Source organism: Cucumis sativus, chromosome 6 (assembly GCF_000004075.3).
Source record: "Cucumis sativus cultivar 9930 chromosome 6, Cucumber_9930_V3, whole genome shotgun sequence".
NCBI classification, from domain to species: Eukaryota; Viridiplantae; Streptophyta; class Magnoliopsida; order Cucurbitales; family Cucurbitaceae; genus Cucumis; species Cucumis sativus.
In genome coordinates, this window is record NC_026660.2 from 30,503,382 (window position 1) to 30,520,089 (window position 16,708).

General features: G+C 35.6%; 2 protein-coding genes across 2 annotated transcripts; one reads left to right on the top strand and one right to left on the bottom strand.

Moving 5' to 3' along the window:
* Positions 1 to 1,331: 1,331 nt before the first annotated feature.
* Positions 1,332 to 4,971, top strand: LOC101222923 (DNA-damage-repair/toleration protein DRT111, chloroplastic). The gene is made up of 2 exons (XM_004134561.3): positions 1,332 to 2,379; positions 4,448 to 4,971. Exons 1-2 carry the CDS (start codon positions 1,558 to 1,560, stop codon positions 4,742 to 4,744), a joined length of 1,119 nt encoding a protein of 372 aa, XP_004134609.1. The 5' UTR covers positions 1,332 to 1,557; the 3' UTR covers positions 4,745 to 4,971.
* Positions 4,972 to 8,508: 3,537 nt separating this feature from the next.
* LOC101210154 (homeobox-leucine zipper protein ATHB-14) lies at positions 8,509 to 14,595 on the bottom strand. The gene is made up of 18 exons (XM_011660017.2): positions 13,723 to 14,595; positions 12,621 to 12,780; positions 12,397 to 12,512; positions 12,222 to 12,312; positions 12,022 to 12,117; positions 11,803 to 11,916; positions 11,638 to 11,721; positions 11,269 to 11,424; positions 11,107 to 11,181; positions 10,917 to 11,023; positions 10,609 to 10,798; positions 10,339 to 10,527; positions 10,181 to 10,264; positions 9,946 to 10,080; positions 9,521 to 9,846; positions 9,251 to 9,362; positions 9,006 to 9,155; positions 8,509 to 8,897 (listed from the first exon to the last, which is right to left on the bottom strand). Exons 1-18 carry the CDS (start codon positions 13,932 to 13,934, stop codon positions 8,751 to 8,753), a joined length of 2,544 nt encoding a protein of 847 aa, XP_011658319.1. The 5' UTR covers positions 13,935 to 14,595; the 3' UTR covers positions 8,509 to 8,750.
* Between the last annotated feature and the right edge of the window lie 2,113 nt (positions 14,596 to 16,708).

A 16,708-nucleotide genomic window follows, 5' to 3' on the forward strand; every position in this document is an offset into this window, starting at 1 on the left:
AATAAATCACAACATACTTAATATAATGCAAAAGATAGCAATCATAGCTAGATTATTTGTGTGTGCATGTTTTTTTTTTCTACTTTAAATTTTTATTAAATAAAAATCATATGTACCCTTAGGTTAACAAAGTTTACGATAATAGAATCTATGTCATTGCATTTTTTAAATTACAAAAATATGAATTTTAAAATGCGAACTCTATGATTATCGTCTGATAGTCTTATGGTTATCGTCTAATATCACTTATTTTATCATATTCGTAGTATGCAAATAAAAAATGTCATTAGCTGTTTTTTTTTTTTTTTTGTTAATTGTGTGTCATCTGATAAATTGTGTATAAAAGAGTTGTTGGGAAATTCAATACAACTTTTTTACTGTATTTAATACAACAAATTGACAACACATACCTACAAAATGAAATTGAATAAATAAAACTAAAGGGCCCACGTTGAAATGTATAAATTGATATTATCAATGTTGTGGACATAGATAATTGAAATTGAAACGCTAAGCCCGATCATCATAGAAGATGTGAAATACCGCTGATAGACACTGATAGACGATATTGATAAATTTTTGTCAATTTACACCGGTGTCTATTATTAATATAATATAAATTTTTATCATAGTTTATAAATAGTTAGAGCATTATTGTCATTTACAGTAATTATCTTTTAACCTCATATCTATACTATAATTTTAAAAACAAATCAACACAATTACATGTTACAGCCTTTAAGAATAAACTATGTTTCATCAAATCATACATAATCATTGTATACGTTATAATTTCAATAATAAATTAGGATGTCTAGCTTCCAATTTCACACGACGTATTTTTTTTCTTTTGTTACTACATGCTATATATTCACACCTATTTTAATAGTTTTATATATTCCTCAATGTATTTACTTATTTCATAAACTAAATATAACACTCGGAGTTTAATAAAAAAAACCATTTTGAATTTCATCATTCGAGTGAACAAACTATTTATTGAAATTCGACTAAATTGATTAAATTTGATACATTTATTAAAGATTTTAGAATGATGTTAGAAACAATTTGGACACAATTATTAATTTGAATGTTGAAATTTTAAAGCATAAATTATTAATTTTAAAAAATATATAAAAATTTAAATGATAAAATAAAGAGTTTATAGCATAAAATTAAATGATATATGGTAGCGGTAAACGAACTAACAAAAAGAAAAATTTTTCTTTTGACTACGTCAGTTTCTCTAATACTTAGCTATACGTTTGTTAATTCGTCTTTCTTCGTTAATTTAGTGTATTTCATACACATTTTTTTTCCGTTTTGATACTGTTTACCAATCCGTCACCATCCGTATTTTGCTGGGAAAACCCTATTTTTCTACTTCATCACTGTCACTCAAATCCCTAAATTTTGAGTACTCGAAAGTTTTGCAAATTTATCAAATTTTGCCGACCACCGTCGACTGGAAATTTCCTTCTTCGACTCTGTTCCCATCTTGAAATCTCCGATGTTCTAGATATTTCAAGGAGAGAAGACAAAAGCTAGGTGTACGGTATGCTTGGTGGATTGTACGGGGACCTTCCTCCGCCCTCTTCGGCTGAGGAAGATAAGCCAACAAATTCTACCGTCTGGTCGAGCAGCACAAAGATGGCGCCTCCGACTCTTCGGAAGCCATCGTCCGTATTCGCGCCACAGACCGTTCTCAGATCTCAAAGCAAAATAAAAGCCGCCACCTCGACACACCCTAAGGTTTCGGTGTCAACGCAGGTGGAGGCATCTCAGCCAATTCTGGCCGAGGCTATTACACAACCGGCATTGGTGGCTGTGACGTCTACGGTTGTAGAGGAGTATGATCCAGCGAGGCCGAATGACTATGAGGAGTATAGGGTGGAGAAGAAGAGGAAGGCTATGGAGGCTGAGATGAGGAAGGAGCTTGAGAGACGTAGACAAGAGGAGGAAGAGAGGGAGAAGAAGGAGCGAGAGGAGCGAGAAAGAGAACATTCTGATTCTAGGATAAATATTTCGGGCGAGGAAGCTTGGAGAAGGCGCGCGGCGAAGAGTGGGGCAATACCAAGATCGCCATCTCCACCAAGTAGCGTAGACGGCTTCAGCATTGGAAAGTCGGAGACTGGGGGGTTGGGAGTTGGTGCTGGTGGGCAGATGACAGCGGCACAAAGGATGATGGCTAAGATGGGGTGGAAAGAGGGGCAAGGGCTTGGGAAGCAAGAACAAGGAATTACCACTCCTCTGATGGCAAAAAAGACAGATTTGCGTGCTGGAGTAATTGTGAACGCTAATGATACGAAATCAGAGAAGAAAGTGAAGAGTGTTAACTTCAACGGGCTACCTACTCGGGTTCTTCTTCTCAGAAACATGGTACGTCCATGTAGAATTCTGTTAATTTTAAATGAGTTTTAGGCAGCAGAGTTTGTTTTCGGGGCAAGAATTTTAGTAGTTCTTGCTCATTGCTCAGAAATTTCGCAATTCTTAGTTAGATTGGATAAAATAGTTGGGAAGTAGGCTGATATTTGGATGGGAAATTTCTGGTTATGTCATAGCTTTCCTCGGGTTTCATTGGCTCTTTCTGTTTATATCCCTAACCAATGTTTTTTTATGGAAGAAGTCTAACTGAGGTAATAGAGGAGGCAAGAGGCCCGATTCAAATTCTAGATGACCTACAACCTTTGTGGTAGGAAGGATAAAAGGATTTGAAGAATAAATCCTTCAGTCCTATTTTTAGTAAAATTTCTGGTAAAAGAGCTTGTTGGATCACAGACTGGAAGAAGGAAGCAAAAATCTCTTGGTTTAATGTTGCCAAACCATTGTTTAGGGATATAAACTCAAAGATATCAAAGATTACTAGGAAATGAAATTACAAGTTCTGAATAAATAGGTGTTTTGGTTTTTGGAAACTGTTCCTTTTCTCCTATTGTTTTATGGCCAGTTTCATCTTTGTTAAGGAAACTTTTGAATTCTCAGCTAAATTCTGAATTTTTTTTCTTCAGTGTCAAAAAACCTGTTAATCATATATATCCTTATTGTGAATCATATAAATCAACGTATTTTTTTCTTAGAAAAACAAAAGAACCAAGTGTTTCTTTGTGAAATATGAGAAGAACTAGTGAGTAGACAAACATAAAGTTCAAAAAATAGGAAACTGAATACGAAATCATTGTCAAACAGGATCTAAATGTTTCGGGTGTGATACTATTGGGGTTTCATGAAGTTAGTTGGTAAAGAGGTACTGGGTAGTACTACTAGAGTATGAGCTGTTTTCAAGCTTTAACGGAAGCTGTCATTTTCTATATTCTATTTTGTAAACTTCCATTTTGGTTATGAGTTACATTCAGCTTTTTTATTTGATCATAGGGGTTATTTGAACACCTTATGTGAGAATATTTACTCTCATGAAAGACCACTATTTGTAAACTGTACGTGGAGTTTCATGACAAATGTATGACAGATTGTGTAAATATGGTAGAAAAAACAAGATATATTTCAGATTATTATTATTTAACATAAGAATCTTGTTTTATATGGTTGAACCTTTCCCTCCCTGTATCCTAGCGAGTAGCGACTACTACATACAATTGTGAAGCTAGGTTATGTTTTAATTGTCACTAAACAATTTAGATGATAGATGTCACATAGTGGTTTAATATTCTAATCTTTCATTTGTGCTTATGATGCTTTGGAGATTTAGTAATTTCCGCTGTTTAATAATTTAACGGATTTTACATCCTTTAAGCGTTTGCATTAGGAGAGTTAGACAAGGTAATTGGGAGGTGTACCAGTGTATATAAACTGATTAGAGAGACTGTGAGAGGGAGAGAGCAGACCTCTTATCCTGCCACTTGTATGGGATACTTATCCTGAATAGAGGTTATGAAATTTCTACCATAAACACAGAATTTTCATTAACTAACAATAAAAGATTTTGGGCCGTTTGTTTTTAGGTGGCAAATATGAATGCTTCTCAGTGGTGTTCTCATCCCAAATTATTTACTGGGCTTTCTTTATAGGATATTTGTTGGAGTTAGGGAAGCTTTATATTCTCTCAGTTTTTAATTTCTCTCCCTTTTGAAATTTGTATCTTTGGAAAGTAGTCTAGAACAAAAAGGAAAAAACAGTATCAATCAAGATAGGGATTCATCATTATGTAAGAAGAGTATCAACTTGTAGGGATATTTCTTTATAACCCAGATCAATTTCAGTTTTGATAGACGTGATCACACGTGAGTATAGCATGCTCTATTTATGCATAATGCTAAGCGAGTGGTTTTATCTCCGAGGATATCTCAATGATCGAGCCTTTGATGAATTAAGCATTTTTTATATTGTAGAAAGGCACTGCATTTTTCTTCAGACGTCTAAAGCATCTAAACTTGTGATTTTTTCTGATGAGAATAATGAGAATGGCTGCCTTGTTTGATTTTTCTTGAAGGTTGGCCCGGGTGAGGTAGATGATGAGCTAGAAGAGGAAGTAGGATCAGAGTGTGCAAAGTATGGAACAGTAACACGAGTTCTAATATTCGAGATTACAGAACCCAATTTTCCAGTGGACGAGGCTGTTCGAATTTTTGTGCAGTTTGAAAGATCAGAAGAAACGACAAAGGCTTTGGTTGATCTTGATGGTCGGTACTTTGGTGGAAGAGTGGTTCGAGCTACATTTTACGACGAGGAAAGGTTCAGTAAGAATGAATTAGCTCCAATGCCAGGAGAAGTCCCTGGATTTACATGAAATCCACAAAATACACCAGAAAAAAGAAACGCCAAACATGCTCATTCTTGATTGATGAAGCTACGATTAATTTGGATTGGATTGTGCAATAACTTTCCTATTGTAAAGAGATTTTCTCACGATGTTGTTGACTGAATGAATGAAGATCAAGAATGGAATTGTTGAACTTGAAATTATCTTATTAACTAGTGCAGATTGTTCTAATCTAATAGTTGCTTGAAGATTCATGTTTCGTTGGCAGATTACCAAAAACTGGCTTTCGTTGCAGTCATTATGACAACATTTTTGTTTGTTTCTCGAGACTGGACTGAATGATGGTGCACTTGGTAAGAGACATTTTGACCATCCAAGATAAACCCCTTGACGAGTTCATTCTTTTCTTGTATTCATAGTTCTATTGGTTAATAAAAGCTTAGGAAGATTAGCTTATTTATTTAGTCCCAGATTCAATGATGTCTTGATTGATTAGTCTCAACCAAGATTGTAATATGGTTTTGTTGGTACAATAAGAGACTGACAGCATCTCTGTTTGAATAGCACAACAAGTTGATGAAGCTTTTAGATTGGCATTGTTTTGGGCTTCGAGTGGATTGTCATTGGGCTTTGACTGTAATTCTTGGAAAAATCCAGGACTTACTTTTATGGTTAAATAAAAAACAAAAGGTAAAGTTCGTAGTATTGCTAAAGTTTCTTTTTCATGTAATAAACGATAAAGTATCTTGCAGTAGCCATTTCTATATAAGTTTTTGTTAATAAAAAATATTTCTTTTATTGTTCATATATGCTGTGAAATAGTAATAATCAGTTTGTTTATTATGAATAGATTTTTATATGTTTAATTTAAATTTTATCTTTAAAAAAAATGGAGTGTGACGTTGAATTAAAGTAAATGTATTTTTAAAGTAAATCTAAACTAGATGTAATCTTGAGTTTAAGCATTCAGGCTATTCCAAGTGTATTTGAATTATAGGTAAAGTTTGTTCAACTCAAGACTTAAATGTTTCTTTTTTAGAAAAGAAAAAATTCAAGACTTGAAACATATTTCATCACTAAAGTATTATACAATTTTCATTATGGGTTAAATAGCAACTTTGGCCAAAAAAGATAATTATAATTTATTATGGTTTATAATTAGAATTCAACCGATATGGTTTGATAAATTTTTCAATATCTTTAAAAACTAAATTCTAATTTTCCTTTGAAATGGAAGATACAATTTGACATTTTTGCTTTCAAAATTGAAATCAAACATGTTGCTTTATAATTTATTGAAGTAAGAAGAGGGTAGAAAAATGAAAAAGAGAAATAACAAATAGTAATTATTAGATATGGTAAAAAGAGATTGGAGTAGTCAAAGTTGAATTAAATTGGGTGAAGAGGCCAATTTTGAAAAACCCTATGGATTATAGAGTGTAAGCAAAATGATAAGGTCTAGTCTCCATCCCTAAACAACAAAATCTTACAACGGCTGCCTGCAAATACAAAAATCTTAAAAACAGCTGCAATTCCAGAGAAAAAAGATCCTCCACCTCTGTATGAATTACAAACCCTAGCCCCCCCTCCCCCCCTTAGCTTCCCTCCCTCACCCACCCCTAGGGTTTACAAAAAATTCAGACTCATAGATTCTCTCTCTCCAACCCACACTTTTTCTTGGGTTTTGATTCTTTGCACTTTAATGCCTTTTCCTTTGGAGCTGGTGTTTCTATTGTATTGTTATTTGTAGGGACATGTGCCCTTGAAAATGGCGTCCATGGAATGGAATACAACCAAATTTCACTTTTGGGAAGTTGTTGTTGGAACCCTTCCCATCCCATAGTCCCACTCCCTTTTCCAATACTTCAATTTCTTTTTTTTTCATAGATTCAATTTATCTTCCAACTCCTAAATTTATCTCTCTAGCCAAATTTACTTGTAGAAAATTTCTAGTACTTTGGAAATATATGTGGATTCTTTCCATCATTGGGCACCACCACATCATGTCAAAAATTACAGAAAGTCTATACATGCATCATAGGCTTTTTAATGCTGCAATGAATGCATCATCACCTATGTTTCCAAAGTAAAGTTTCTCATTGAAAGGTTATCAATCTTTTGAATTGCAGGATACCGATTAGTTGGAGGTTCAATTTCTTTTGTGGAGAAGGCTCTTTCTTTCGTGGTATCTGTAAATAATTTCCTCTGAAGAGGGTTTTCACTTGGGGGGTTGCTGTTAGGTTCTTTTCTGTGTGTTTCTGTTAGTGTTAGAAAAGATTATTACTTTGTATCCTGTATAATTTCCTTTGAATTTTTCAATATAATCACAACTATTTTGTTGAAATTTGCATTGAATAAATCAACAAGCATGCACATAACTACCAAAATAGGGAAGAAAAGGGATAAGTCCTTGAGAGACTGGGCATTAGGGAGAATCAATGGCTTTAAATCAGGTCTGCACCAAAAAGATAGGGGATTGATTTTTTTGAGTTAATTGAAATAAATTACATTATTTTTTTTTGGGGGAAAGAAACTAAAACTGCGCAGACCACAGACTGGCAGCAGTCTCGAAATTACAGCTCACAGTACCTTTGGCACTCACCCTTCCCCTCCATCTTTTTATTATTTTATTTTACTACATATTTTTAAAAGTATCATTGAAATATTAATAATCATACATTAAAAAAAAGTAACAATTTATTGTTTTGGGAGAGGGAGAGGGAGAGGGAGAGGGAGTAGAGCACTAACATATGGTCCTATTAAAACAACACAGACCAAAACGAGAGGTTGACAAAAAGCATGCCATCAAAAGAAAATGTATTAGAAAAGGGAAAGTAGAAAACTATAAAGAGAAAGTAATATGAAAAATTAAAGTGTGATTAGACCTTCCAAAATCCCATATTTTTACTATTTTTCCAGAAGGAAAGGAAAGGCAAGGAAAGGAAAGGCAGGAAAAACCAAAACAGGAAGATCCTTTGTCTGCTCTGCTCTGTTTCAAAGATCATCATTATAAAGGTAGAATGGACTGATTTTACAACCACACCTTACCTTACCCCTCCCTCTGTCAAAATAGTGAGTAGTTATGACTTAAGAAATGAAAAGAGTGAGCTTTGCTTAGCTCACCTAGCTGTATGTTCTTTACCATAAATGAAGCTCAAACTTTAACCCCTTTCTGCTTATGGTCTTGTACATTTATGAGTTGCTGTTAAATACTGTTGAGGTTTGTTAAGCCTTTTATCTGCACCATTATTTATTCTTTTTACTTCTTTTCGTCCAGTGGCTGTTGCTGCTGCCTCCATATCCTTACTTTACTCCCACAATCTAAATACCTATCTGCCATCAAAAACTGCTCTTCCTTCTGCTACAATTTTTATTTCTACTGTGTCATCATCTGTTGTGTTAAGTTTTTGTTTGGTTAAAAAATTTATTGCCTAGTTCACCATCTGTCACAATAAATAAATTTAATAAACATGCACTGTGAATATACTTCAGATGTGAAGATAGACCCAAGAAGTAGAGTGAGGAGTGAAGTCAAACAGTTGCATTGCACTTCTTGTTTGATTTAAAAGTTCATCAACCACAAGACTAAAATGCGTATCAACCTAATTAATAGTGTAAAATTTCTGCATTGTAGGGCTCACTCATATCTAAACAACTCACTTATGTCATCAACAATTCATTTTTTTTCTACAGTGCAACTTATGTTTTGGTTATCTTTTTCCTTCCCTTCAAGACTAAAATATCAGCTACAAAATGAATCAGAGCATTGTTTACACATAAAGACACAATAGTTAAGCAGAAAAATAACTTCAGATAGTATAATAGTGTTCATGAAATTAACGACATTAAGTCACTTCGTCTAGGTTGGAAACAAAGGATCCAAATAGCGAGCTAAGCTAAGCACATTTGTTTGGCAAACCAAAAAGGAAGAACAGCAAAAGAACATAAGTCCTGCAGTAACAGAAAGATATCATGTCTAGGTTGAAATTACAATCCCACTAGTAGTTAACCAGAGTCATGTTTCTTCTCCGCATCAAACAAAGGACCAGTTTATGAACATGAAAGCAAGACAGTGATTGGAATCATCATCATTTAAAACCTTCCAGGCAACCGCTTGCTCATAAGAAATGGGACGACCCATACTGGATACGCAGATGCCAGAGGGAAGATTTGCAAACCCCTGCAACAAGACAAAATATACATATACATATAAAGTATTCTTCATATGCTTATTATTCGGGAGAGAAGATAGATAAAGGTCAAACCATATCATGTTTTTAATTTATACCTGCTGCATTATTTTGGGGAATTCAGAGCAGAGAATCTTCCGACCTGCCTCATCAAGAATTTTGTCTAGCATTATATCTTGTAGGCCAACAAGAGTGGTTTCAAGCATATCCAGACCAGCCTGGTTAGCAAAGGTGAACACAGCAGATGCCTGAAATGAAGAGTTTATCAAAATCATGTCAGCTCTCTGTACCAGTTTAATGACTTGTTATGTAATTCAACTTAAAAGGTAGTAATGATGATTACGTTGGTTTTAACGGAGCAACACATGATTGCATCGGAGTGGTGCCAGAGCTGCTTCAACATGGCATCTCCAGACTGGGAATCAGCTTGAAGGAGCTCAGCTCCAACATGGACCCTGAAACACAAAGCCATTGGTGAGTACGCATTGAGGAAGAGAAGTTCGCCATGCATTGATCAGAAGCAATATAATAAATTTCTAGGCTAAGGCAGACGTGAAGAAAAACTAGCAAAATTTTCAGAGCCCAGTACACTAGGGAACTAGATATGATGTACCTGTAGCTTCGGCAAATCCATCGAGCCAAAGTGAGAGCTTCAGGTGAACCAGGAAGAGGCTTTAGTCCCATATTGGAACTCAACCGCGATGGGGAAATGGCCATGGCAACCCTCTGAACAGAGCCCACAACACTACGAACATATTGTCGAGCCATAGCAGCCACATTTTCCTGTAAGTGATTCTCAAAGGTGAACTGGAAAGCAATGGTCAGGACTGACCGAAGGTTATAGTTGCTCAAATCAGTTTCACCAGCAGAACGTGCAGCATTGGCACCAACTTCAAGGGTAGAGGCTAAATCCAATGTTCTAGCAGCAGTAGGTTCATCCTGCAGGAAAAAAAAGTTACTTTACACTTCTTCTAAATATAGGTATCCACAAAAAAAAAAAGTGTATGCTGAAGACAGCAATTTTATGCAAAGACGGACCGTTTTTGGATCCAGCGGTATGACACGGAACCCCGAAGGAAGTAGTGGAGCATCATCAGCAAAAGATTCATCTATAGGTGCAAACACAAGCTGAGCGCAAGCTCCAACTGCATTCTCATCAACCCCACTGCAGAGCTGCCACGAGAAAATAGAGAAAAGATATCATCAGAAAGCAAAAAAAAAAAAAAAAATAGCACATTGTATAAAAAGATGCAACCAAACATAGTGAACTCACCTGCAGTAAGTACATATCTCGTCCAGCCAAAGCAACATCTTCAGGAGAGAATGCAAGGCCCTCCAGCCGAACCACCTCCAAAAACTGCACAAAGACATTGTCACTTACAGTAAAAGGAACAGACTGAAGGAATTTTTTAGAAAGACAGAAATTGTTACCTCCTCATGCTCCACAGTAGTAGCAAGAGGCAAAATAACCTGGCTGCTAGGGAAGCCACCAGGCCTTGCACATGGAACAGCATACGGACTGGCTTTTAAACTTGCAGCAGAGTAGGCATCAACTCCATAATCAGCCCATTCAGACCGATGCTCTCTCAGGAATCGAACAAGCAAAGCAGGGGGAACATTCTGGAGATGACGAGTGAACAGGTCAAGATAGAAACCAAATATCAATTATTCAGATGCAATATGTCCAAACCAATTATTCACCTGAAGTAACATTGACGCCTTTGCACACATAACTCCTCCACCAAAAGAGGGATACAAGGATGTGTTATACTGGGATCCAGAAAACTTGTTTGCTGATGTGTTTATAAGAATTGTCACATCCTCCACACCATCACTTCCCATAGGTGACCAGCCATCATCAGCAAACCCATTGACAGCATCATTGAAACCCCTAGAGAACATTTTGAGGTATGATTAGCTAAAGAAACCAGTAATCAACGAGACTCATAAATCATCATTAATTATCATGTTCTCTACAGTCAATCCAGTCTTGTTCAAGGAAGCACTACCTGCAGAGTTTTTGACTAAACGTCCGCAGTACAGCAGGTTGACGTCCGCCAGTACATTGAATTTCTCCGTTAGTCTCTTGAGCAATTTGTCTAATGTGACGCAATGCCTGGAAAACATATTCAACCCATACAGTCAGAACAAATATGATTTACTTGTCAAGAAAGTGAAACCTCACACAACAATTCTTACAGCGATTGTTATTTTCTGAGCAAGGATCTTGGATGACTCATAAAGTGGCCTAAGAACTTCAGGGACACTCCAAACCTATAAATGGAATAAAATATAATGAAAAGGTGTCAGAAAGATATAAAGAAATATGATGTGATTAAATACTACAAGTTGAAAGCTCACATCCAAATCAATGTGATCGACAATGTGAATAATTGATCCACCCCCCTCGCACGCTCGTATTAAATAGCCACTAGGAAGCATCTCAGCTCTTACAAAAGTAGATGGCGGAGGCCCTGCAGGGCCGCCACTTGAAGAAGATAATGACCTCTCACAAACCTGCAACTCACTCCAAAAGAAGAAATGCATCAAGACTCATACTGTCTCTGTTCCCACAGAGTAATACGATACCTTAAAAAGGCTGTATGAATCAAGAAATAGTATCAAAACTTCAAATTTCTCAAATTAAGATGCAAAATAAAGTATCTATAACCAAGAAATATTTATATGACTAAACATTATGGTAAGAAAAAACATGGTCAATGAATGTACCACTAGACTGCCATCTTCTAAACTTGTTGTATATCTCATCGTCCAGAAGTCACGTGCTGCTGCTAATGTCGTTGGAGCATAAGTCTAATCAGAAAACAAATAGAATTAGAGGCAGTAGAATGAAAACTTAATCATAGAAGAGACAGAATAAATAATATAGTCAACCTGCATATATATGAGCTCTATTGTTCCTCCATTTCCAGTAGGAATTACACTTAAAACATTAAGACAGCGGCAGTCACGATACCATGAAAGGCGATCTTTGAGAATTTCTGCAACCTGCATCAATTAGATTTCATGCATGTGATGATGCAACACAAGAAAGTTTCCAAAATCAAATCATCATTTTCATGGGCATGTGAGTTTATTTCACAAAGCAAGTACCTTTGTCGGCTCTAGACTAACAAGACCACAGGCTCGTGCTGCTACCCCACTGCAATTGCGGGAAACAGCAACGATTCCAATAGAATCCGGACCAGGCTGTGAAAATATGAATGTATTCAATGTGACCATTAAATAAAACATAAATCAAATAGAAAATAGAAACTGAACCAGAAACATCCAAGAGGTAAGTGCATACTGACCTTCATCCCAATCATCTGGACCCAGTCGACAGCAGTTCCTGTAGCCTTGGAAAGGAACTCTGCCAGGGTCTCCTCAGCTACCGCGAGAAGACTATCAAAAGTACATAAAAAACAAGGGTGAGAAAGAAAAAAAAAAGACTAGTGAAATATGAAGTAAGCAGTTAAATATACTGACCCAGCTGGGTTGTTAACATCCCTATTAGGATGCTGAGGATTTGGGTTTTGCTGTTGTTGAGGCTGACCGCTCATGACTACAGACTCACAGCTATTGTCTGTAGTCGTCCCAGATGCCTATTGGAGAGAAAATTAATTTACAAAATCAGAACTATATAAAAATATCGTTCCAAGGGTGTCTAGGAGTAACACTAGAAAGAAATAGAAGGAAGTGAAAGGGATTACACTATGCAGTTGCTGGCGCATAAAGCCATTCTCATAGACCAAATGGGACACCTGTTTCTGTAAACGGTCATTCTCCTCCATTAACAATTTGTTCATCGCAGACAACTTTCTGTTTACGCTCTGGAGGCGAGATGATTCCTTACGCTGCTTCTCACGGCATCTACATATAATGTACGGGGAAAAATGGTGAAGTTGATTGGAAATGATCTAAAGCATTAGCTTTTCATCTGCCTTCATCCAAGACACATGTTGGTTATCAAGGAAACAATAAAAACAGAGGCTTAAAATTTTCAACTAGTTTTGAAAACGACACACATGTCACAAGAAAAGTGAAATCCAAGCTTTAACATCATTCCAAACAAGAAAAAAAAATTCATATTCCGAAACAATAAAAAAACTCATTTCCGCATTCCAGTCTCCCAGGAGAGACTCAATCCATGGAATAAATGTGAGAAATCATACCAAAACAAATAAATGAAAAGGAAGATAGATTAGATAAGTTTAGAACTTAAAAATTTGTAACTTAAAGACAAAGAGTCTGCTAAAATTCTAAATATTAAATCACTAACCAATAGGTTAAATAGTTTTAGTTCAAATCCAAACCATTGCAGACAGAAACCCTAGAAACACGGTAGGATATTTTCTTTTCAAATAAATCACGAGCATATTTGAAATATCACTAAAGATCTCTAACAATAAATTTCATCCCAAAAAGGCCAAACTGAAGGTCAGATTCTTATAATCATCGGGAGATCCAGTGCCATATTGAAGAAGACGACGAAAAGATATAGCCAAACGAAGTAAAGTTACAGAATACAGAACTATTGTGGGAAAATGTGGTTTTTTTTCAACCAGTAGCATCATTTCCATATAAACCCATCTCCCACAGCTATTCAACTCCTTACCCAGATGTACCAAAAGCTCAGAGCCCAAACCAAAACTTTTTAACAATATTGCAGATGCCAAAAACAAACAAACAAGAAAGCAAAGTACAGGTTTTCTGTAAGAAATGTTATCATTCTTGATGAGAAGAGAAAGAGGGGAAAAAAGACGAGTTAAACAGTCTACATGAAAAAGACCAGTTTTCAAACAAACAATATACCTGCGATTTTGAAACCAAACTTTGATCTGTTTAGGTTCAATGTTAGAAAGAATTGGGCACTCTCTAATGAGCTGCTGCCTTCTGAGAGAACTAGGCTTTGGACATTCGGCATAAACTCTCTCTAATGCCTCAACTTGCTCGGGTGTATACCGTACGTATTTGCTTGAATCCATTTGTTTGTTTGATGTATCTTTGTGGATAACTAACGCCATAGACCTTAAGCAGAAAACTCAAACAAAGAGGCAAACACAAGATTTAAGAGCTCAAGAGATTCAAAACCTACTAAAAAGAGAGCTTCAAGAACTGAATTTTTTTGCTAAGGAAAAATGGGAAGTTAGCAGAATGGGGTTTTAGGGTCGTCTTGGTCTTCTTCTATGGCGGTGTTGCTGTTGCTGTTGCTGTTAGTCTTTTTACCAGGCAGGCTCTCTCCTCCAAGAGAGCCTCCTCTCTCCTTCATCAGTTAGTGCCCTGCTTCTTCCTCAAAGCACACAGGTTGAAGAAGAGTATGAACAGAGTCCACTGGTCTTTATCAAGAAAACACCAATTTCGAGGACTTAAAACACAATGAAGAAGAGGAAAAGAAAAAGGAATATGAAAAACTTAAATAACCCAAATAACAAAAACAACCCCAACAGAGAAAGAGAAGCAAAATTTGAATAAATGGCAAAAAAGAAAAGGAGGTGGGAGGGAGGGAGGGAGGGAGGGTGTGGTTTGAGGTTGAGGAATTGTGGGTTTGTAAGTGGACAGAGAAAGTATAAACAGAAAAATACAAAACATCCAATGGCAATCCAAAAGCCAGGTGGCCAAATTCCTTTTTCCCAACTTTTCTCTCTCTGGGTTTTTCTGCACAAATAAAAATTGAAAAATCCCACTTTCTTCCCACTGAGTGATGTGAAATTTCAAAAGAAAAGAAAAAGAAGGATTAATTGAGAGTAGGCAGAGTCAGAGAGGGGCATTTGTTTTATTTAAAGCCTGTCATTCACATAAACGCACAAGGCAGAGAGAACGTTTCTTTTGAACAAATGGGTACTGTTCATCTTCCTTTCTCTCTCACTAGTCTCTACAAACAAAAAGAAAAACAAAAAAAAGACAGTCAGAGACTCAGAACTCAGAAAAAAGAACCATCTTTCCTTCTTTCTTTCTCCCAATCTCTTTAACAACAAATGTTCACGAGATGAATGTATGTTGTATTAGACTTATTGTTGAGTACCAATCTCTAAAGACTGTGATATCAACAGCATATGTGTTTGTATGTATTTATATAATAAGTATGATGGATTGACAACAGAATATCAGAAAGGGAATAAGACTTTTAGGTGAAGATGAAGGAGGATGAAGGAAGGTTTAGAACAGAGAGAAAGTGGCCAAAATTATTACCTTTGCCCTTTGCCTACTTATACTTTATTTTTGGCAGCATTCTATTTTTATGCTATTTTCTTAACTAGGTAATCTTTTACTTTAAAGAATATGTAAAGGTTTGGTTTCTTTAGACCCATGTTTGTGTTTCTAAGTTCAGCATTCTAGGTACCATGTGTTTCTTTTTTCTGATATGATTTTGTTTCCATTGTATTTACCTCATTATCGCTGTTTTAGAAACTTTGGTTTGAAAGGGTTTTGCAATTAACTCATGTGTTTGGTTGCTCTAGCTAACTTGTACAAATAGAGGTCATGTGCATGCACTTAATCCAAACTTAACAATGGATTCTCATTTTAGTGTCTAAACTTAACCCAAATTTTGGAATGGATGAGACTGTTGTCAACTGTATAATATTCTAAATAGGAACTATGCTTGGTCAAACCTTTCAACCAAAGATCGCTAAAAATTATTACTTTGGAGAGAAAGTTAGATAGAAGTTTGACTAGATAACTAAGACAAATTTAGTCTCTTAAAGATTGTTGGGCTAGATTCGTCTCCATTTATTTCCTTGCCAACTCGACTCTTGAATCACTCTATAAAAACTTATCAATTCACATAATTCAAGCTAGTGACTTAAGAATATTAGACGTGACATCAATCTAAACAGTAAAATTGATTTTGTGTATCTCTAGCAAAAAAGTAAAAGTATTTGCAATGTGAAATTTTGTGTAAGCTTAATTACATCGACCATTAGTTAAGTCACAAATAATATCTATGGTATCTTTTAGATGGTAACAACAAAAGCCTCGTAAAACCAATTTAATTGAACAATGATAACTTTTCAAATCAAATAGCAACTTTGAAAGAAAAGTCATACCGTAAATAATATAGGCAACTTTATCCTTCTTTCGATAACATGACACCAAATTTATTTCTTTTTAACTTTTACGAACCGAATTATTCATTGATTATACAATAGTTTCAAGAAAAGAGAAGTAAAAACTGTTATATTATACTAACACATTAGCTTGGGTAGTTGTGCATATCTGTGAATAGAAGAAAACAAGTCTAATACAAGCTATGCTCAATTAACTAAAACTAAAACTTTATATCAACTTGAATTTTGTATGGTTAATTTGATGGGTGACACTTTGTATAACTATATGCTAAGTCTTTGTTTCTCTTATAACCAAGGTTAGCTTGACATTGTTATAATTACGAAGGTTGTTTGTACAGTACATACACATAGGGTATAGTGTATACATATGGTCCATCTAAATAAGAAAATTCTACAAATCTCTTGTCATGGAGTCCTCACTTTGTGGAAACCTCAAATCTCTTCCTCTATTGGAAGTTCATAGAGCAAAGAATTTAGTGAATCTCACTATCCAAGGTCAATTAATTAACAACAAAAGTGAAGAATGGAGGAAGAAAAAATGCATCAACTATGGGAGTGGAGTGGTCATGAAACACTACTAATAGTCCTCAGTGTTAATTTTCTCAACCATGAATACAAAAGGCATCAATTTTCTAACCAAAGTCTTTCTTCAAATTTCCACATTTAAATTCCATTACAATCATTTTTTTCTATTTACGTTACTAAATTAAGTAGCGTGCATTCAACTTTCG

Excerpts from the sequence above, each read along its gene's own strand:
- LOC101222923 (XM_004134561.3), top strand. The coding sequence starts at position 1,558 with ATGCTTGGTGGATTGTACGGGGACCTTCCTCCGCCCTCTTCGGCTGAG. Across the intron at positions 2,380-4,447 it reads TTCTTCTTCTCAGAAACATG|GTTGGCCCGGGTGAGGTAGA; the intron begins GTACGTCCATGT and ends TTTTTCTTGAAG.
- LOC101210154 (XM_011660017.2), bottom strand. The coding sequence starts at position 13,934 with ATGGCGTTAGTTATCCACAAAGATACATCAAACAAACAAATGGATTCA. Across the intron at positions 11,182-11,268 it reads TCGATCACATTGATTTGGAT|GTTTGGAGTGTCCCTGAAGT; the intron begins GTGAGCTTTCAA and ends TTCCATTTATAG. Across the intron at positions 10,265-10,338 it reads CTACTGTGGAGCATGAGGAG|TTTTTGGAGGTGGTTCGGCT; the intron begins GTAACAATTTCT and ends GTCTTTGTGCAG.